The 22,466-nt window shown below is 39.3% G+C and overlaps 2 protein-coding genes across 4 annotated transcripts in view; both read left to right on the top strand.

The window, feature by feature from the left end:
• Positions 1 to 1,381, top strand: part of tsn (translin) — a 31,052-nt gene extending 29,671 nt beyond the window's left edge. Inside the window, exon 6 of the mRNA XM_028437049.1 lies at positions 455 to 1,381. Coding sequence (XP_028292850.1) covers positions 455 to 685 — 231 coding nt within the window. The 3' untranslated portion in view covers positions 686 to 1,381. The remainder of the gene's footprint in view (positions 1 to 454) is intronic.
• Positions 1,382 to 14,807: 13,426 nt separating this feature from the next.
• LOC114455582 (uncharacterized) overlaps positions 14,808 to 22,466 on the top strand; it is a 51,077-nt gene continuing 43,418 nt past the window's right edge. For all 3 annotated transcript variants that reach the window (XM_028436908.1, XM_028436909.1, XM_028436910.1), the window contains exon 1: positions 14,808 to 15,169. In XM_028436908.1, the coding sequence (XP_028292709.1) occupies positions 15,130 to 15,169 (40 nt within the window). In that variant the 5' untranslated portion in view covers positions 14,808 to 15,129. The remainder of the gene's footprint in view (positions 15,170 to 22,466) is intronic.

Consider the following 22,466-nt stretch of genomic DNA (forward strand, 5'->3'; position numbering starts at 1 on the left):
TTTGGTCACTACAACACCCCACAGCTTAGATATTGATGAGGGACCTCCGCCAGGGTGTTTTCTTGTAATCCCCCGTGAATCCCTCGTCAATGGTGCTGAGCGGTTGGATTTGAAATGACGAGATATCTCGTCGGGGGCACTGAGTGAGTTAAGGAAGAATTGGTAAAAATGTCACAAGGGCACATTTTGTTTTCAACGCAATGCATACGTGCTTGGCCAAAGATAATTATTATTGCTAGAAGAACATGCATTTTAAGATGCTTAAGACATAAAACATTGTTTATTGTGATCGGAAGATAAACCAGGACTTTTTAATGCTCCTCTGAAACCATACACACACGGCCACAACCCTCTAGCAGCATGGCGGTAAATTTGTAATGAGTTATGCGCAGTAGCTACACCGTAGCTCGTGACAGAGTTGCATGATTCAAGCTTCTTTTGTTTGTTCCTGCAGTCCCGATTGGCGGTGAACAGCGTCACAGCAGGTGACTACAGCCGACCGATTCGCATCTCTAACTTCATTAACGAATTGGACTCGGGCTTCCGTCTGCTCAACCTGAAGAACGACCCTCTGAGAAAGCGCTATGATGGTCTTAAGTATGATGTGAAGAAGATCGAGGAGGTGGTTTATGATCTGTCAATCCGAGGCCTTGGTAAGGAACACAAGTGTGGTGAAGATAAATAGTGACCGACAGATGAAATTCACTGTGGAATAAGCCGCTGGAGACCTTAAAGACCTAGCAAGCCTGGATGGCTTGACAATGATGCCTCAGATAGATGTTTGAGAGGAGAAGAGGGGTAACATTAGATGTTGAATCCCTTAATCTTTCTGCGTGGTTAGAAAATATTTTTAACTTGTTGGGAGTTTGACTTTTTACTGTATTCTGTATTAGTGTTTTTTGATGTTCGTTTTTTGGCTGTCAGAGTATTTTCTTCTGTGGCTATTTGTAGATTAAAAACAAACCTGTTTGTGTTGTCCAGCAAATGATCTGTTGTCTGTGTATATCTCAGATATCTTTGACAATGTTAAAAAGAATTCATGTATCATTGATCATCAAACCTCATTTATTAAACATTTGGTGCCACAATTAAAATAGGTGCTGAACATCAAAGTCACATACCAGAATAAAATTTCTTTCCAGCTGTCGCACAGACCCTTTATAAATGAGGTTCAAGGGGATAGACAGTGTTTTGTCACCTAATAGTTTGTTTTATCCAGCAGTAAAATACCTTGCTGAACAGTTCCAATGACTGATTTAAAATATCTCAATAGCTGTTGAAGAAGCTTTGTACGAAAAATGTACTCAAGTGTAGCATGTGTTAAGAGTTTTGTCATTTATTCCTTTTGTGCTGCTGAAATATATACTGTATTTGCGACTGATATCTTACTTTAACACTCTACTACCTGCTGCTTCTCTCTCCTGTAATGGTAATATTACTTCAAGTGTTTAGATGTTTCTGTGCACTCATGTATTTATAAGAAATCTACCTGCCTCTTATATACAACAATAGGGATGTAACAATTCACTCAACTCCCGATACGATTCTCTCAAAATGTATTTTACAAAATGAGACTGTAGACAAATGATTGAAAAATATTCCTTTATTTTTTTTTGGAAAAAAAACCTAGAAAATACTGTACTATTTTCCTTGTATTTTTCATTGTCAAAAGAATCACTTGATAAACTATTCAAAACAATGCAATTTAACTAAAAATAAATGTGCAGTGAAGAGATGCTATGCTAGCAGACGGAGCTAATAGAAAAATGTGACTTTTACAGATACACATATTACAGATATTCTTTCAGTGCTAATGGGGTATGGAATCATTTATCAACATGTATATGGCGGCCAGAAAGAAAGTAGTAGCAGATTCCGCCCACCGCCTCAGCATTTGGACAAGAGTAGGATAAATATATACAGAAAAAAAGTACTGCGATTCAATTTTCAGAAAATCGATATGAATCGTGATACCTATGAATCAATTTTTAACTGCCTCACAATTAATCGTTACATCCCTGTACAACAATATTAAGGGTGGGAAGATAGACAATGGGTTCACGATAATATACAATATATTGTGGTAAGACAAAATTGCAGTTATATTCTGACTCTGGGTTTGACCTTTACAACTCAATACAAATACAAATGTTGCACCCGCTTAAGGATTTAGCAATACAAAAGCAGCAGTCCAATAGGAGGGGAGATAGAATCTTTATTATTAAAACCAGTTCATAAAGATTGATAAGCCTCACCATACCAGACTCCCAGTTCAACTCTCAATTATGGTAACAGGATTGGGGCGGATATGGTTTCACAACAATTACACACTGCAATTCAAATATTCCTCTCAAAGAGTTTACACATGTGAATATGCACGGCCCACTTACACCCTTAAGGCCCCACCTGAATGCCTGACTGAGAGCTTACCGGGTATTGGTGACAAGGGGGAGCACAAGTTCAAATAATACGCAAAACAAAAAATGAATAAAGAGAACAAAAAAAATAGGAACTAGCCCACCCCACAGGCAAAACCCAGCTATTTGCCCCTGACCGGCTCACATGTCAGGACGGACTAGAACAAAGGAAACAAAGCCTAACTAATAAACAAAACAAACAAATTATTCTCAACAAGAGCAGCGTATGGACCCCGATGCTCTGCAAAGAAAACATTAATAACCATAAAAAACACTTTAATACAAAAAAACATTAAAACATATCAATAAAAGATGAACTACAAACAAACTTTAAAATACCTGGTCCGTCGGTAGTCTACAAACAACCAGCTGTATTCCACTCAAGCAGGGAAGCACATCTGAAATAATAAAGATGGTAAATGTCATGTGCTAGACTTCAACACAACATACCATATACACACCAAACAGAATTTCCTACCAGCTTTTCCTGCACCTTCTGCATGCTCATGTGGAATAAGGTGTGGACCTGCCCTATTCCACTGTCCTCATACCAATGGCTGAACAACCTGTGTTCTTCCTGCAGGTCACCATTTGCAGCAGTCTTGATTAGAGCACCTGCCACATTCCACAACCCAGTACCTGGAATACCTGTGTTCCTCCTGCAGGTCACTATTTGTAGTGTTCTTAATTAGTGCACCTACCTAACACCTGTCACACAAAAAACATAAATTACATTTTTTTATTCCTGACTCCTGTTGCCAGTTTAAAATTTAAACCAAATGTTATGTAATTTAAAAAAAAAAAAATTAATTCCTATGCAGAAACTGCATTACAAGTTTAGTTTTTGTTTTTTCATATCAGTCTGCGCAGCCTAGATTTAAGATAAATGGTAAATGGACTTGAATTTAGTCTCAAAGCGCTTTACACATCAGCTCATTCACCCAATCACTCTCACATTCACACACCAGTGGGACAGGGCTGCCATGCAAGGCGCTAGTCGACCACTGGGAGCAACTTAGGGTTCAGTGTCTTGCCCAAGGACACTTCGACACATAGTCAGGTACTGGGATCGAACCCCCAACCTCTCGATCAGAAGACGACCCACTACCACCTGAGCCACGGTCAGGTGATATGGACATGGTCTTTTTAATGAATATTAGCATGTTTACATTGTCTGGCTGCAATTGAGGCCTGGTTATTGGCTATGTCTCCTGCAGATAGAAAGACATAGGGTTAGGGTTAAAGGTAGTAGTAGCACTTAAGTCTGTCACTGCACGCCTTCATATGCACTCTGGCCCTCATTTATCAACCTTGCATTAAAACAGGTGCAAATTTGAGGGCACATTTGGTAGTATGACAGTACCAAGGTGTGATTCATGAAACATTTGTATTTCACCAATCCCAGTTTACGAATAATCTGATGTTGATAAATACGGTGGCTGAATTCGATCGTCATTAACTCGTTACGTTCTCCTGTTTCCGAGGCCTCGCCCACTGAGGTCAAACAAGAAAAGAAACTTTTTCAAGATGAAAATCGGTATTCTCACATCTGAGGTGAAGCAAAACAAAGAACTGGAATTAAATGAGAGCATTCAAACGCTCTGTAAAAGAGGATCAGCTACTTTGGCTGACACCGGCCACGACGGCAAGTAGCAAGGGGAAAATCTACTTTGGCCACAGAGCACTCACTCCACTCTGTGCCCAACACTCATGCACACACACAGACTCAGGCCAAATAACAAAGAATCAAACAAAAGCATGAAAATGTGAATTAATGAGCAGGTTACAATTTTAGGAAGGGGTAAGGAGTTCCAGTGAAAACGCCCATGACACTGATCCTCCACTGCTAGGAGCAGACACACCCGATGCCACCGGCCCCTGCAAACAAATAATGTTCAGTACTGCGCATAAGAGCCAAAATATACAAATAAGACAAATTCAGCCCTATATTCCTCAGGGCAAAAAGCAAGATAAAACCTTAATGTAAACAGCACAAAACCGCAGTGGAAAAGATCTGATAACAGCAGTACCAGTAAAACACACCATGAGCAGGGATAACACTTTGAGCTCTGTGAAACAGGACCTGGTCGGGATATCAGCACAGCACACCAGGAGCAGGGATAAGCACACTGAGCCGTAGTGAGTTTAGGACAACCTCAGAGAGAAAGGCTGGTACCAATCAGGCTGATGCTATTCACACAGCTGCCAAGATTTATATAGCCTTAGCTTCTACACACAGTGAAGACGAAGTGCCAGCCAATTAAATCACTAAGGGAGCACAAGAGGTAAAATATTCACCATGCTACACAGGTAACGCCTGTAATGCTCTAGACGATTAGCTAAAACCTTAGTAAAGAGGTTATCTTAACAATTCAAGAGACTTAAAGGCCTATAAGAGGAGCAATCATCAGTTGGTTTATCCTTTAGTAGAACAGAAATGATTGCAACATTGGAACTAGTTGAGAAGGAACCTCTGTTAATAGAAGAATTAAGCATATCTATTAAAACAGGACCGAGCTGAGGCCAAAAAGCATCATATAATTCTGGAAGTAAACCATCCAGGCCTGGAGATCTCCCTCTTTTCATTAATTTAATAGCGTTCCTTCGTTCTTCTAAAGTGATAGGTGCTTCTAAATGACAGCTGGCCTCTTGGGGAAGCTTAGGTAATTTCAATGACTTAAGGAATCCGGAACAGATTTTTTCATTGAGACATCTCTGATTTGTACAAGTTTTGGTAAAACTGTTGGAATGTGCTATTAATCTTCATGGGATCGGATGTTATATCACCCTCTCTTGTCCTGATAGCTGGTATGTTTGCTCATAGTTTATGAGCGAGCAAACGGCTGGGTCGGGCACTGTTCAAATTAAGAGTTTTCCTAGTGTGGTGAATGACAAACTTTTCTCAATAGGCTATTAAGTTCATCAAATAATTTCCATCCCTTACATACTGTATGTTTTCATCAGAAGTATTTTTCAACATTTCTTGTTCAAGTGCTGAAATTTCCAATTCCAGGGATTCAATGCAATGTTTCTACATTTGTTGAGATTCAATGCAAACAATATGGCATTGTTTCTGATGCAACTTTTAACCGCCTCCCCCAGCACACAGGGATCATCGACTGATGGGCTGTTTATTGTGATAAATTGCTTCAGTTCAGCCTCAAGCTCTTGTCTGAAAATGTAATTCTAGAGCAGAGATGTGTTAAAACGCCAACAAACAGCCTTTAATTGACTTGCTCTTCATGAAAAAGTGCAAAAAAACAGCCCTGTTGTCAGAAAGTGAGTTTGGAGTCATTTCAGTTCTATGGAGTTTTTAAAAAATATAGTTAATTCTTGAAAAAGTTTTGTGCCAGGTGGAGAAAAAGGAAAATTCTTTGAAAGAGGGATTCATCATACACCAAATGTTGGTTATTCCATGATTAGCGGACCATTTCTCTAATGTAACAGATGCCAATCGTTAATCTCTTTTTTCACTCCTGTTCTGTCAATGTTATGGAGCCAAATAGCATTAAAGCTGATACTCTGGGGAATCTCTTAATATAGAGCCAGAAATGCTGATCAAAGTAATTTGGAGCATATACACAGATTAGGGCAATTGTAATACCAATATAAATGATTTAACAGAAAGTGATTTGACCATCTGTGGATCCCCCTGTGCCCAGAATAGTGTCATTTGGATTGTGTTTGCAGCTATGAAAATCCCATTGCACTTTTTGGTATAACAGGAGGAGGCAATCACATGATAGTGTTTATTCTTGGATCAATGCAATCCCGAAAGTGACTCCTGTATGAAAGCAAAGTTCCTATAAAGTAGGTTCAGACAGAATATTAATGCTGTTCATATGTGTTCAGAGTAAAGTTTGGCATACAAATAATACAATTATGGTAATAGTTTGATTGGGTTATGAATACAAGAAGTACTTGGACCAACACATCCCCACCCACCTCCTGCCCAAAGGAAAAAAAAAAAAAAAAAACACTTATACACACACACATGCGATAAAAAGAAGAAAAAAAAAGAAAGTAATCCCACAGTTTGCCTTGGCCACCGAGAGGCTTCTCCAGAAAACGGGAGAAGTCAATCCACCCACCCAAAAAAGTATATCAGTCATCATGGAGGAATAGTCATTGCTATAGTCATTTGATTGTTAACTGTTCATTCTTAACATTCACACACAAAAATTTGTCTTTGGGGAATATTCTATTAATTGGGTTCACATATTGCATACCTCAGCCACCACCATAGTACTAATAAATGGAACCACTTGCTGCTGCAATGTGCCAGAACCCAGAAATTACAGGAATAGGGACACCTACTGCTCATCATAAAAGCAATTTATATACAGATGTCATATTACTCTATTTTCAACAGCCATTCACATCCCGAACAGAAACATTAGCACTCATAGATAAATTTTTAACATTTCTGACTACTCCATATACCTCCTGTACATAAATCCATTACACTTCCAATAACAAAGAATAACTGGGATGTGGCAGTTTATACTTCACATATCCCATTGTGCACAACTCATATCACATATTTAGGCATAAACATCTCCCCCAGGCTGTCAGAGATATTCTGATTCAACTTAACTCCGCTTCTCAAGACCATTACAGATAGCCGTCATTGCTGGATGAATCTACCACTTTGACTAACTGGCTGAATATCAACAATTAAAATGTCTATTCTTCCAAAAATTAACTATTTTCTCTCCATGATTCCAACCCCCGCTGACACAAGCCTGCTTTGAATCTCTTGATTCAATCATAATAAAGTTCTACTGGAAAAACAAACACCTTGAATGAAACTTTCCACTCAACAGAAACCAAAATCACAAAGCGGACTTGCCGCTCTAAATTTCAGTAATTGCTCAACTGCAATACATATTTAAATGCATTTATCACAAATTCAGATGTCAGTTGGCGTGAAGTAGAAAAAACATTTTGTAAAACATATTCCAATATCAGACTTCTATTCAACTCCACCCGTTTCAAAATCTCTACAATGTCCTGAGCTTTGACAGCCTGGTGGAAATTTAACCAACTTACTAACTCCACCTTAGCTAACCTTCTACACTCACACTCATATGGAATAACCCAGTCCTACTACTATATTTAAAAAAAAACATACACACACACACACTTCACCTCCACATATGAGCAGAGAGGGGCATCACAAACTTACAGGACATCTTTCAAAATAATTAAATGGTCTCGACCTCATATCTGGTCCAGTGGTTTGGCATCAGGAGCACTCAATACTTGGAATCTGATGAAACAATATCCATTCTAGCGATCGACCGATTCATCGGCCGGCGTGTTTTAAGTGTATAGGCATCAACCAATACACGCTGCAGAGTTCGCCGATCCACTTTATGAACAGAGTGACTGCCTCAGGCTGCTCCGTGTTGCTGAGGTTGCAAAGCCCCTCCCCCCACTAGCAGAGTGTGAAAGAAGCTCTCCAATCCCAACGGCAGGTTTTAAACTTTCAAAGCATCTTTTAACTGCTTAACTTAGCTTTTGTTCAGTGGGTCTGTGTTATGTCACACTTGTAGGTAACGAGCAACTGGCCAGAGGTTTGGCGTGTGCACTCAGTGCTGCTTCTCAAAGTTAAAAACCTCTTAACGCAGCGCTGAGTGAGAAGCAGCAAGTTTACGACTTGTTTGAATATTTATTCTAGTTAATGTTGATGCAAATTAGAACAGAAACTAGAGCAGTTTGTTGCTTAATGTGCATCTGACATATTATTTTCCTCTGTTAATTTATGTTCTGGGGTTGTGTTGGAATTGCCTATTCATGGTTTTTTTTTTGTGTTTAATACATATATAATAATTATATATATTTGTACTCAATCATGCTGATAAAATATATCTTCAGTCAGGCCAACTTCTGTCAAAGCTATTTTTAGGACAAGGACGAACAGTTCTCTTTCATAATATTTAATGAGATTTCTCTCTTTTTTTTACTTGTTCTTGTTCTACATCACCTGTTTTTATTATTTGTTAAATATTTTTTTGTTGGTGTCGTTCTACCTCACCTTTGTTAATTTCAATAAATGTTCCTTTTTTTTAATTGAGACTTGTACCATTTGTTATCATCTTTGTGTAATTTTTATGATGTAAATTGAGGGAGCAAAAGTAGTATTGGCTCCAAATATCGGCTCAAGAAAATTGGCAGTCTGTATCGGCTGAGGCTGATGGAAAAAAAATCGGCATTGGCCCTAAAAAAACCATATCGGTCGATCCCTAATCCATTCCCCATCATAAATGGGAAGAAGATCTGGCAATTGCTCCTGATGCCAACTTCTGGACCTAAATCTGCAGTAACATCTCCAAAATGTCTCCAAATGGCAATCTACACTAAACAAAAATATAAATGCAACACACAGATCTCGTCACGGTATCTCTGTGCATTAAAAATGCCATCAATTAAATGCACCTGTGTTTGTTGTTCACAACCTCACCACCACCATGGACCAATTCCTTTCACAATGTTGACATCAGCAAACCTCTCACCCACACAACGCCACACAGGCTGACTGCCATCTGCCCTGAACAGTGAAAACCAGAATTAATTCGTGAAGTGAACACCCCTCCAACGTGCCAAACGCCATCGAATGTGAGCATTTGCCCATTCAAGACGAACTGCAGTCAGATCGAGACCCAGATGAGCATGCAGATGAGCTTCCCTGAGACGGCATCCGACAGTTTGTGCAGAAATTCTTTGGTTATGAAAACAGATTGTTGCAGCAGCTGTCCGGGTGGCTGGTCTCAGACGATCATAGAGGTGAACATGCTGGATGTGGAGGTCCTGGGCTGGTGTGGTTACATGTGGTCTGCGGTTGTGAGGCCGGTTGGATGTACTGCCACATTCTCTGAAATGCCTTTGGAGATGGTTTATGGTAGAGAAATGAACATTCAATTCACGGGCAACAGCTCTGGCGGACATTACTGCAGTCAGCATGATAATTGCACACTCCTTCAGAACTTGCAACATCTGTGGCATTGGGCTGTGGGATTAAACTGAACATTTTTAGAGTGGCCTTTTATTGTGGCCACCCTGAGGCACACCTCTGCAATAATCAGGGTTGTAGGTGTCAGGGCAAATGTGTTAGTTATGTTTATTAACATATTTACTCATAGACCTTATTCTTTTTAAGGCTTTAAGTTTAGACTTTTCATTTCTGCTGTCTCATGTTTTCTGCTCTCTTCTCGAGGTCAGCTTCCCAAAACACATCTTATCCCTCAGACACAGTGGCATCACACACTCACATGCCTACACACACTCACATAGTCACACATACACATCAATTCATACACACAAACACCATACACGCACACACCTCCAACACTCACAACAATCAGGAGATACCAGAGAACTGGTTGTTTTGACCTAAAGAAGAAACTGTCTCTTTTCACTCTCTTCTTTCACCTCCTCTGTCCTCTTTATCTCCTGGGGGGAGGAGGGAGGGGAACTGAGGGGGAATATACGTGATGAGTTAGAACTGTGGGCCTCTTGATCATCGGACGTCCGCCCGGGGCGGTCACTAATTTTGTCCATCTTTGTACTCTTTTTTTATTTAGTTTTATAATAAACCTTTTTTATAAAATCATCAATGCCTCACCTGGACTCCATTATTCAACCAGAGCAATAAATCATGTCTCCAAAAGAGGTCAACCGCAAATTTGCCGTGACATAGGCCACTGCTTATAGGAACCCATTTTGCTGGATTGTTGGGGCAAGGTCAGATGAGTGTGCTACAAAAAGGGGCACTACAAGGTATTAACTATATGGGGTGTCAAGACTTTTGCACAGGCCTTTTTTTCCTTTTCTGTTATTTTGAAAATGTAAACAATGGAAATAAAACCCTTTTTTTTTTTTTTTTTTTTTTTTTTACATGTTATGGGAATGTCTCATCTGTAATTTAAAGCCTTTTGGAGATTCGCTTGTCTTCATTCTTCACATTTATACAAATGTTGACCCGGGGTGCCCAGACTTTCGATCACCACTGAATATTATTCTGGGTGGGTTGCAGGACAGGCAATGGGCTACACATCTCCTCTGTTTCTATAGCTCAGGGCTTTGTTCCACATGCTTTTTTCATATGCGTCTATACATTTGTAGTGTTACCATTGTTATCTTACAGCCTCTTACACAATTTACACTTGAACAGTAGCACTGACAAACACAGACAAACAGGTCACCTCTTTGTTGAAACCGCAGCACTCATGTGCACACAGGAGAGAAAACAAAACTTAAGGATAAATCTTTTTACACCGGCATCATTCAATACTAGTCCAAACATTGGTATTAATACTATCAATATTTTTGGATCAATCTCTCAAGTGTGCACCCACTAGCACAAGCATAAATCTGTCTCTGGAGATATTTGAAAATGGCTGTGCACAGACTTCTCTCATCCAATCTGATGGAGCTTAAGAAGTGCTGCAAAGAAGAACTACCAAAAGATTTGTGTGCTAAGTTTGTGGCATCATATTCAAAAAGACTTGAGGCTGTTATTGCTGTTAAATGTGGGTCAACAAAGTATTAAGAAGGGGGTGTGCATATTTATGTAAATGTAATTTTTTGGGTTTTCTGTTTTTCACAAATTTTATAAAATCTAATTAAAATGTTTTTCACATTGTCAATATGGGGTATTTTGTGTAGAATTTGAGGAAAGAGATTCATTTATTTATTTAAAAAAAAAAAAAAAAAAAATGTGGAAAAAGTGAAGCGCTGTGAATTCTTTCCAGATGCACTGTTCAATATGCAGCTTTATGTCTTTAGGAAAAATGTACACTATTATTTAGCAACACAAAGCATAATTTACAATAAGAGTAACAATTAAAAAAATAAGCTGCAGCTTATCAGTAGCAGTGTTGAAATACTTTATCAACATTAAAAATGTTGTGTGTTTAAATGATGGGAGTGGTACAAGAATGAATATTAGAAATGGTACAGAATCTGCAATAGACCTTACATTGGTGTCAAATTCATTAGCTGGGATTTGTACATGGAATGTAATTAAAAGAACAACTATAGGAAATTATTACTATGCTATAATAACCAAAGTTGTTTTAAGATTAGAAGTATGTGACAATGGATGTATACAAAAATGGTTGTTTAGTAGTGCAGATTGGGGAAAATTTAGATGTATTAGTTATCAAGAAATGGAAAAAGTGGATATTACTGAGAATGTTGATAAATTAAATGTTTCTTTCTGTAGAGCTATTCTCAAGGCAGCAAAGCAGTGTATTCAAAAGAAGGGTAAGTACAGGAAAAGGATTGTACCATGGTGGACATAGAAGTGTGGTGACGTAATTAAGTTGCAAAGTAAAGCTTTTAAACTGATAATAAAAAAGAATCAGTTTCCAGAATTTCATTACATAGAAGAAAATGCAAGCAACGGTAAGGAGAACTGTTAAAAATGCAAAGAAGGATTTTTGGAGGAAATGTAACTTCAAAATGAAGGGAAACAATAATTGATAAAGTGTGGAGAATGATTCAAAGAATGAGGGGGGTTAAAAGAGAGTGTAAATATCCTGTCTTAAGTGATGGTAAAAAAAATAAAAAAAAAAAAAACAGCAATAAAGGATGAGGAGAAAGCAGATATGCTGGTAAAAACATTTGTTAAAATACATAGTTCTGGCAATATTAGTGAAGAGGGGAAAAGAATGAGGGAAGTGACAACAGCAGAGATTGAGGAGATATTACATCATGAGGAAGAAGTCAATGATATAGGCCATTTACAAAAACAGAACTCAACTGCTCTCTTAGGAAAACCAATATGTCAGCACCAGATAAGGATCAGATTTGTTACATAATGATAAACAATCTCAGTGAAGTGTCAAAGCCTTTTTTTTAAATTAATCTATATAATAAAGTTTGGGAGGGTGGAAAATTGCCTCAAAGTTGGAAGGAGGCGATCATAGTTCCAATACCTAAGCCAGGAAAAGATTATACACATCCAGGGAATTATAGACCTATTGCTTCAACGTCTAACATCTGCAAAATAATGAAGAAAATTATCAATGATAGGTTAACATATTTTAAAAATAAAGGACACGTCAAATTAACTGAGTGGTTTTAGGAGAGGATGAAATACCATGGATCCAGCTTTATGTTTGGAACATGACATTAGGAAGACGGAAATAAACAAGAAATGTATCGTGGCAGTATTTTTTTGACATAGAGAAGGCGTATGATATGATGTGTAGAGAAGGATTGTTAATCAAACTTTATAAATTTGGAATCAAGGATAGGATTTAAAGATGGATCAAGAACTTCTTATTAGAAAGAACAATACAGGTTAGAATAGGAAAGAAATACTCAGGAAGACGTGTGATTCAGAATGGAACACCTCAAGGCAGCACAATAAGCCCTTTATTATTTCCTATAATGATAAATGATGTATTTAGAGGAATAGAGAATGGAATAGGGTTTTCACTTTTTGCAGACGATGGGGCAATGTGGACAAGGGGAAGGAATGTGGAGTTCATTGTAAAGAAACTGAGGCAATTTGGAAAGTAGAGGAGTGGTCTTATAAATGGGATTTTAGGTTTTCAGTAGAGAAAACAAAAGCAATGCTTTTTACAACTTTACACTTTTAAGTTTTTAGGATTATGGTTTGACGAAAGAAATACATGGACTATACATGTCCAGAAAATTGTGAATAAATGTAAGAAAATTTTAAATGTTATGAGGTGTTTAGTTGGAAGTGATTAGGGGGCAGCCAGAGTTGTTCTGAAAGCCATATATATAGTATTAATCAGATCAGTATTAGATTACGGGTGCATTGTATATGGATCAGCAGCAAGCACAACTCTAAAAAAAATTAGATGCTATACAATATCAGGCATTCAGGTTGTTTACAGGTGCTTTCAAAACAACACCAACGGAAGCATTACAAGTTGAGATGGGAGAAATGCCTTTAGAAATGAGAAGGACTCAACTATCAGTGACTTACTGGGTTAGTTTGCAGGGCATAGTCAAGATCATCCAACACAGGAAACGTTAAAATCTTGCTGGGAGAAGGAGAGGAAGAACACAAATAGCTTTGGATGGACAGTGACAAGTACCCTTACCGGTAATACAACCCTGGATACTGCCTGAAGCCACAGTAGGTCTAACACTATTAGAAAAGAAGAATAAGGTTAGGAAATGTCATTTTAACTCACACTTAATACAGGGTTATATTGACGGGTACCATAGTTATGTCCAGATCTATACAGATGTATCAAAAAAACATAGTCGGCAAAGTCGGGGTTTCATTTGTTGCGCCGGAATTTCAAATTAAAGTGGGTTATCAGTTTACATGGGGGAAATGATTGCAACATTATTAGCAGTACAGTGTATAAAGGACACAAGACCACTAAGATCAGTTATTTGTTCAAATTCAAGTTCATCAATCATTAGTTTACAGTACTGTCATTTTCATAGAAATCAAACAAACACTATCATATTCAGATGATGGGCCTTACATTAATGTTTTTATGAGTACCTAGCTGCACATATATAGGCGTACAAGGTAATGAATTGGCAGACAAGGTGGCAAAGAAGGCTACAACAAATACTCAAGTAGACTTAGCAGTTATCATCAATAGAACAGAGGTGAAGAGCATTATTAAACAGAGATTGAAGGAAAGGTGGCAAAAGAAATGGGTGGAAGGAAGGAAAGGTTTTATAGAATCCAAAGGAAGGTTGGTGAAATGAGAAGTGCAGGAACCATTAGGAGAAATGAAAGAATAATATCTAGACTAAGATTTGGACACGCTGGATAAAACAGTACATTGTTTAAAATAGGAAAACATAACACGGGCAGAGGTGAATACTGTGGACAAGAGAAGACAGTGGAACATGTTATTATACACTGTCATAAATGTGATTTAAAAAGAAGACAGATGGTGGAAAGATTGAAATGAATTAAAGTACATTTGAATGTAATATATCTTACAAAATAATTCAGAAAATGAAGGATACAGAATTTTATTTGATTTTCTTGGACAAATTAAGCTGATTGAGAGGATATAAGTTTTGTTTTGTTTTTTTTACATGTTTTTTTTAAAAAAAAATTTTACAATAAGTAGAACATGTTTGACATTCTGCTCCACACTTCATACCAGTAGGTGGCGGAAATGCACCAATTATTTGTTTTCAACCGCCATTAAACCCTAAAGAAGAAGAAGAAGAAATACTTACTGGGGCATTGTGGACTAGCTGCATATTTAAATCGAATAGGCAAACATCCGGATGGATTATGTCAGTGTGGTCAACTTGAGACTATTTCCCACGTTCTATTGGCCTGTGGATGTTATTCTGCTGAAAGGGGAACGTTATTTAAAGAACTTTCAACTCTTGGGTTGACAGTGTTTTCAATAAAGTCAATATTTGCATCAAGAGCAGAGTCGATTTTAATAGATAAGGCAGTCGTGAGATATCTCCAATCTTCCAACCTCTATTTGAGAATCTAAAATGGAGTGACTCTAAGTGAACAGAAGAGGGCAGCATTACGCTTCTTTTAGTGTACAGCCTGCCGGAAACCATTAGAAGAAGAAGAAGAAGAAATACTTCTTCCTTTTCCGCTTCTTCGTTGGTTTGCAAACTAGTAACAGTCATATACATTATATACAGTTATCAAAATACATCATGGTAGCAAGGGCCTCAACTGGCTCAAAGTTGTCTTGTCTCGCTGCCCAGTGACGCAGAAACGATGTTTTGGGTCTTCCTGATTTTTCAAGCTTTCACGCAAGGTAACGTCATTATTTGCACTACAGTATATACAAAGTTGAAATGAATTTCTGTTAGGATCGCCCCGCGGCGACCAAAGCATCGGGTCTTGGATCTATGATTGGCTACTAAAATAGACACTCAGTGACTGGCTTTATTTGTGTACGGTAGTCAAATGCAATGACAGTGCCTCTCAGGAGATGAGCCGCCAAGTGCTGCCTGAGATATTGTTTACCATTCTATTTCTCTCCTCGGGCTGCCATGCCCCGAACAATGCGTTGGACTTGGCAATAACACAAGGATGCCGACTAGTCCTCGTGTGTCATCTGTGTTCCGTTAACCTGTGTGTCTATGTGTGAGTGTGTACAACCTGGAAGGTCTGACGTTTGTTTTGTGAGAAATCGTCCTTAGCTGAAAGACAGTTTTGAAATCGCAACCGATACAGATAATACAGTGATACGAAAATCATTGGTTGACTCATGTGTATCTAAGTCTAAGGCCAAGCATAAAGGTGAAAGCATAACCCAACAAGCCGATCTTTATTTTACCAGGTCAGCTATCTGAATGGACCAAATGATGCTAACAATTTATATATTAATGCATACCTGCCAAGTTTTGGATTTTAAAATCCCACCACTTCAACCAAGCTCCAGTATCCCTTATATTTTAAGACAGGTGTACAAGAAATCTAAAATACCCACTTGTCAACCACTTACTAAATACAACTAGGTGATTATAATCTGGTAGGCCGACCTTTGATGACATTGAAATGCTGTGAACATTCCTACTAGGGCTGGGTGATAGAGACCTAAACTCTTATCTCAATATTTTTTTCCCCCAAAATGGTGATATACAATGTAAATTTATGTAAAATTAAGTCTGACCAGAAAGACAATTCTGCATTCAATTTACTGTTGCAAAATGCCACACAGGCACATTTATTAACAAACAACTGCACAATATGTGCCACTTTTGGCTTGTTCACCTGTAAGGGACAGTGTGTTTGAGTGAGTTCTGTAGTGTAACTTGTTATGGGGAGGGTCTCGGTTAGGACACACTCAGCAATCCATCTAACTGAGCTTTACATGCTGTTTATTCCGAGAAGTAAATGCAGCATGAACTCCTAAAATGAGTATTTTGATACAATATAAGCTATGAAAAATATATGTGGTTCTCTGGCATTCACTAATGACTTTTTATAAACATTTGTTGCAGACTTTACATCTTTTAAAAAACATTTTGGAAGCAGTTTGTGGCACTTGTGCGGGGATGATTTTTCATGCTGACTTAAGTCGTTCCGTTCCCCCATGGAGGATGCTAAAATCTCAGTGACAAATCTTACAGAACATGTAACTGTGCCCCATCCTGCTCCTCTTTAGCAAGGTAAATTTGCTGTCCCATTTTCCAAAGATATTTACACGACTTGCAGGAACGTCTCTTATATCCATCCATCCATCCATTTCTCTTCTTAGTTGTTTCTGGGTTTGTCCCACTTTTGGCACTAATCTCGCGAGAGCTGCCACCCAGGCCACTGCAGGTGGCAGTTCTCTCACTTTAGAGAGGCAGATGAATGTTTTTATTTATCTTTTAATTATTATTACATTATAATACAGGATATTTATGGGAAAATAGATGGCAGAAAAGAGGGGTAAAACACGGGAGTTTTCTGGCCAAAAGGGGAGACTTGACAGATATGGATTAATGGGTTTCGGTGTTAGGATTTGGGAAGGTTTTAGGGTGCTAAAGCACCATTAAGCTGGATGTCAACAGCTGTAAATCAACAAGAAGATGAGTTGTTTTGTGATCTAAGACATTTACAGATGTGAGATCTTTGCATTTTTTACAGATTTTTACCGAAACAGGATTACCCAATTTTCATATTAATTTATGCTGCATTCGTGAAGTCAGTAAGTTTTGACGTTTTGGCCTACCAATTTCAGTTGCCATATTTGTTTGGGGGTAATCACAATCAGAATCCTTTTATTGTCATTGTTAACCTTTAGAAGCACAACGAAGTAAAAAAAAATGTGATCAGCAGAAAGAGGGGAAAAAAGTAGTGCAAAGATAATTAGTGCAAAAAACATCGAATCAAAGTCTGTAAAAACTGCAAAATAGAATAGAATAGAATAGTGCAGGACATTATAATCTTAAAAAACTGTACAGTCCCCAGAGGACATTTACAGGAAAAGAGGGGTATTTTACAAGAAAAGAGGGGCATTAAAACAGCAGATTCAGGGTTTGTTGATGTTTGAGGTGTTCAGGGCAACAAAAGCTCTTGGGTAGAAACTGTTTTTTAGTCTGTTTGTTTTTGTCTTCATTGCCCTGAAATGCCTCCCTGAGGGCAGAAGTTGGAAAAAGTGGTGACCAGGGTGTGAGGAGTCCCTAAGGATGTTGCGGGCTCTCCTGAGGCAGCGGGTGTTGTATATGTATAACAACGTATTGACTCCCGTTGTAACAGAAAAGGTTTCACCATGCCGAAGAGCTGTTGTGTGTTTGGCTGTTCGTCCAATCTAAAAAATTATACAGATTAAGGGTGTGCGATCTGACGATATTAGATCGTTAAGGATTATAACATGGCAATGATCTCCCAAATCACGGAGATCGTAGAACCGTCAGTAGTTCACATTTTAACCCTTGCGGTGCTGTCTGCGTCATATGTCTGTGGTCCATACACAGAACATCCAATGGTTTTTTTTCTCTGCCAAATCACACCATTTGCTAGTCAGCATGTCAGCGTTACAGACATTACAGATTATTAAGCGCTTAAATGGGGCAGAAGTACATTCCGCTCCCCCTCCCCCCCGAGGCTCAGTGCAGATGTCTGTCTGTCTGTCCTGTAAAACTTTATCAGTGTTGTTGAAGCACTGAAATATGTTTGAGAAAACACTGCATGTGTTTCTCTTCTATAAGTAACTGTCACTGCGCTGTAGCAGAGAGCTGCTACTGCTGTAACTCATGGGGCTGTTTCCCTATTCTTAAAGAGACAGTGTCCTGAATGTGATTTACTTTAAAAACGACTTTCAGCAATTCAGAGCTGCCCTGAAAAAAGCAACACTACATAATTTAATCACATTTCATCCTTAATGAAGGAAAAAGTCAAAAGTGATAACAAATGTTGATATTGTGCTGCTAGAGGTTAGTAAAATGGTCTTTGTGGCATTTTTCTCCACTGACTTTGTACCATTATTGTTTTTCTTGAAAAACTATTGAAAAAAAAAAAAGAATTGGAGTCCATATTACCTATTGCCATTTTGAGGAAAAATACAGAAATATGAATATTGGTCCATTTCACCAGGCCTAATGTAACCAAAGCAGTAACGTTTTATCTTGTTACGGATATTATTGTCTAAACTGCGTGAAATGAGGAGTTGATACACTGCTTAAAGTAGGATTTTATTAATGAGTGTTACCTCAATAACAAATAGAAATCACTAGACTGATATGCTGCCTTGTTATGTAGCAAGTGTTGCTAATGCTAAGGCTACACCACTTTAGTTAAACAAAGTAAAAAGACTGTGTGACTAAAATAACTTGTCAGCCTTTTTGTTTGATGTTAAATGTACTAGGAACCAGTTTGACGAATTGCTTACATACAATAAAAAAGTTAATTACCTTGTCCTAAATGATCTTTTATTCTTTTTTTCCGTTTAGGGCGATGATTTTAAGTAGGTGATTTGGTTTGTTTTATTGGTAAATAACTTAAAATATTCTAAATAATTTGAATGAAAAAAATACATGATTTGATATTTTTCTCATATCGCCCACCCCTAATACAGATGTAATTTTTTATATCATACCAAAAACAAAAAAAATTAAGAAAACTGTGGCTTTCCTTCATTGAATTGAACCGATAAGTGAACAGTTAAAAGTTGGTCCCATCAGCACTGAATTTGGGCACACCCTTTTTTCCATTTTTTTTTTTTTTTTTTTTTTTTTTTGAGCAGGGGTGGGGAGAGTGTACAACATAGCCATTCATGCTGATGAATAGTTGACTTAACTGCCTTACCGTAGTTTTGTATGAAGTGAAGTGAACCCCATGGAATTAAATTCAGAGGCCCAGCTTTTATAGTGGGGTCTCCTAACCCTCTTCCCCTGGTCAGGGGTCTGCAACCTTTACTCTACAACAGTGGTTCTCAACTGGTCTCACCCTGCGACCCAATTTTGCCACGGTCATTAAATCGCGACCGCTAAACTGCTAAAAGTCATTTAAGTTAATATTTCATGGTTATTTAATATTATTCCCGTGATTCCAAACTTACTTTAAATCTCGGGTCACAGACTTCACTTCCTCCTTCATCTCCATGACTATGGGTGGTGGCTGTGCTGACGGTTGTTAGCCAACCTTATCGCAAACATTCTGATTTTTCAAACAGAGGAATGTAACGTTATGAGCGGATGGGTCGACAATGATTATTGTTTGTTCTGCGCAACGGTGAGTGTTTCTTCTTATATTCTTCTATGTGCTAAGAAAGATGCTAGCAGCTACAATGTAAACAAACACACACACACGGCGTGCACTACATCGGGATGTACATGGTGAAAGCACACAGAGCCGTTGAGAGCGAGTTGCGACTTTGGTGTTGCAAAACGTTCATTTTTCGTGGTACTTTCGGGTCTCTCTCTCTCTTTTTCACACACACAGTATTATATTATCTCTATCTAATCGTACTACTACAGTATTATTGTTATTTCTATTCTTATATTATTCTTTTTATGTATTATTCTTTTATCTTATAGTTACTGGTATTCTCATTGTATTATTATTATTGCTATTACCTTATTATTTTATGTTATTGTTTTTATTGTATTATAGTTACTGGATTTTCAGTATATTATTTTGTAATTGTTATTGTATAATTTTACTACTATTGTATTAAAGTTATTGCTATTCTTATAATTACTATTATATTATTTTTGATTATTAATATTTTTATTATTATTATCGATATATGACCTTATAATTATTTAATATTGTTTATTATTAATATTTTTTATTGCATTATTATATTATTTTGTTATTGCAATTAATTACAGAAAAATACACCAAACAACAACAAAAATATGAAAAATATTTATACAAAAAGTACACAAAATGACAACAGAAATGCATTAAAATATACAAAAAGGCTCCAAAAACACACAAAATTACTCCAGAAAACATACATTACAGAAAAATACACCAAACAACAACAAACATATGAGAATGACTCAAATACACAAAACTAAATATTTATACAAAAATACACAAAATAACAGAAATGCACAAAACGACAACAGAAAGATACAAAAATATACATAATGACTCCAGAAACATACATTACAGAAAAATACATCAAACAAAAAAATATGGAAATGAGTAACAAAAACAATAATTTTACAAAAAATGCACAAAAACACATCATGCTCCCACATGAATGCATACTTCCGACGGGCACTCTACTAGTGTTATATAAGGAAGATTTTTTTTTTTTAGTTAATGTATTTGAAACGCTACAAAAAGTAACTTGAATTTGATAACGCATGATCATGTGGTCAACACATGCTAATTGCTCATTTCCTGCCAAACATAAAGGATGCATTTTTTTTTTTTTTTTTTTTTTTTTTGTGCATTCTGTGAATGAGCCAGACCAGCTGGGAGTGAGGTGAAGTGTACATGTAGGAGGCCTGTCTGGTGTGAGCCGGGCCCGTCTGCATGGCGGGCCACGCGAGAGGGTAGATGGTGCAGACGGGCAAGCGGCACTGCGGGCCCCGGAGCAGCAAGGCCGGAGACCCCCCCCCACGGCACCCCCCCAGACCGCGACGGCCCCGCGGAGCACGGCGGCACCCCCCACCCCCGGGCGCAGCCAGGCACCAACCCCATCCCCCGGCGCTCCAGGGGGCGACCCCCGCCGCACGCCGGCCCAGAGCGACGCCCCCCCGCCGCCAAGGAGGGCGGCCGAGCAGGGGGGAGGCCCGTGCCCGCACCAGGGCCAGCACAGGCCCACCCGGCGCCACGATATAACACTCTCCACCGGGACGCGGCCCCGGCCCCCCCGACGAAAGAGGACACCATCTACCGCCAAGCAGGGCCACCCCGCCAGCCAGGAAGGATGCATATTTAACCGGCACATTGGTGGTTAAATTAATCTGTTCCCATACAATTAAAATATCTGTTTTCTTCCAGAACAGTGTTTTTGTTGGTTTTGTTATCTTACCAGGGATTTAAAACTGGTTAGCCACAGGTGCAGGAAAGTTGATGGTCTGTCGATGTTGCAGGAGGTGAAGTCGGAAGGTGGCTGAGTCATTGCACAACATGATTTATTTTTAGGTTAACAAATTAGAAGAAACCCCAGGATAGCAGTCACCGGGCAGTGGATAGGGTCCAGCTGCCTATCTGCACACCAGGCGGAGACCCTCTTGAGCTTGTTCTCATATTGTGTTTGGGTGGATGGAGCCAACGCGTTCAGGATGGTGGCTCTTACGACATTGCTACAGTTACTCAGCAGAGGGTCGGCCCCTGCAATGGCCAGGCCCATAGTTGGAGACACCCCAGGTTGGGGTGCCAGATCTGACCCCCCAGCTGTGAGAGTAGATCTCTCCTGCTGGGGAGGCGCCACGGCTGATGGCAACAGAGCCTGCACAGCAGAGAAACCAGGTCCTCCCCGGCCATCGAGGAGCCACCAGCAGCAGGCGGTGGCCCTGCTTAGAGACCCTGTGCAGCGTTGGCAGGATCAAGGGCCTCCATTCGCCAGGCGGGGGTCCCTTTCGAGAGAGGAAATCCGCCACGTGGTTCTGTTTCTCCGGCACATGCATCACTCTCAGACTGGCCAGCCGGGGAACAGCCCAGCGTAAGAGACACTCTGTCAATCTTAGTAACTGCAGTGACCTGGTGCCCCCCTGGTGGTTTATTTGCGCCACTGCCGACATGTTGTCAGACCGGACCAGGATGTGCTTCCCGTCCACGAAGGGCATAAAATGTTCCAAGGCTAGGTGAATCGCCCACAGCTCCAGCACATTTATGTGCCTGATGCTGTCCCGGGCCGACCACAGGGCACGCACCGTCCGCTTCTGCCAGACGGCGCCTCCCCTTGCTGGGCAAGCGTCCTTTCACTGTCTCTCTTCGGGACGGAATGGCACCCAGGGCCACACCCCCTGCCCGGAACAACCTCACTCCCCACAGGGTGAGAGATCGGGTGCACCTCCAGGTAACTTCGACCACCCGATGCCTGTGTAACCGCCAGGTGGAAGCTGTTGATCCATATCTGGAAAGGCCGAAGAGCCAGTAGGCCCAGGGGGACAACCCGTGATGCCGCTGTAAGTTTGCCTGCTAGGCGCATAAAC

This window comes from Gouania willdenowi, chromosome 21, assembly GCF_900634775.1.
Source record: "Gouania willdenowi chromosome 21, fGouWil2.1, whole genome shotgun sequence".
In the NCBI taxonomy this organism is placed as follows: Eukaryota; Metazoa; Chordata; class Actinopteri; order Blenniiformes; family Gobiesocidae; genus Gouania; species Gouania willdenowi.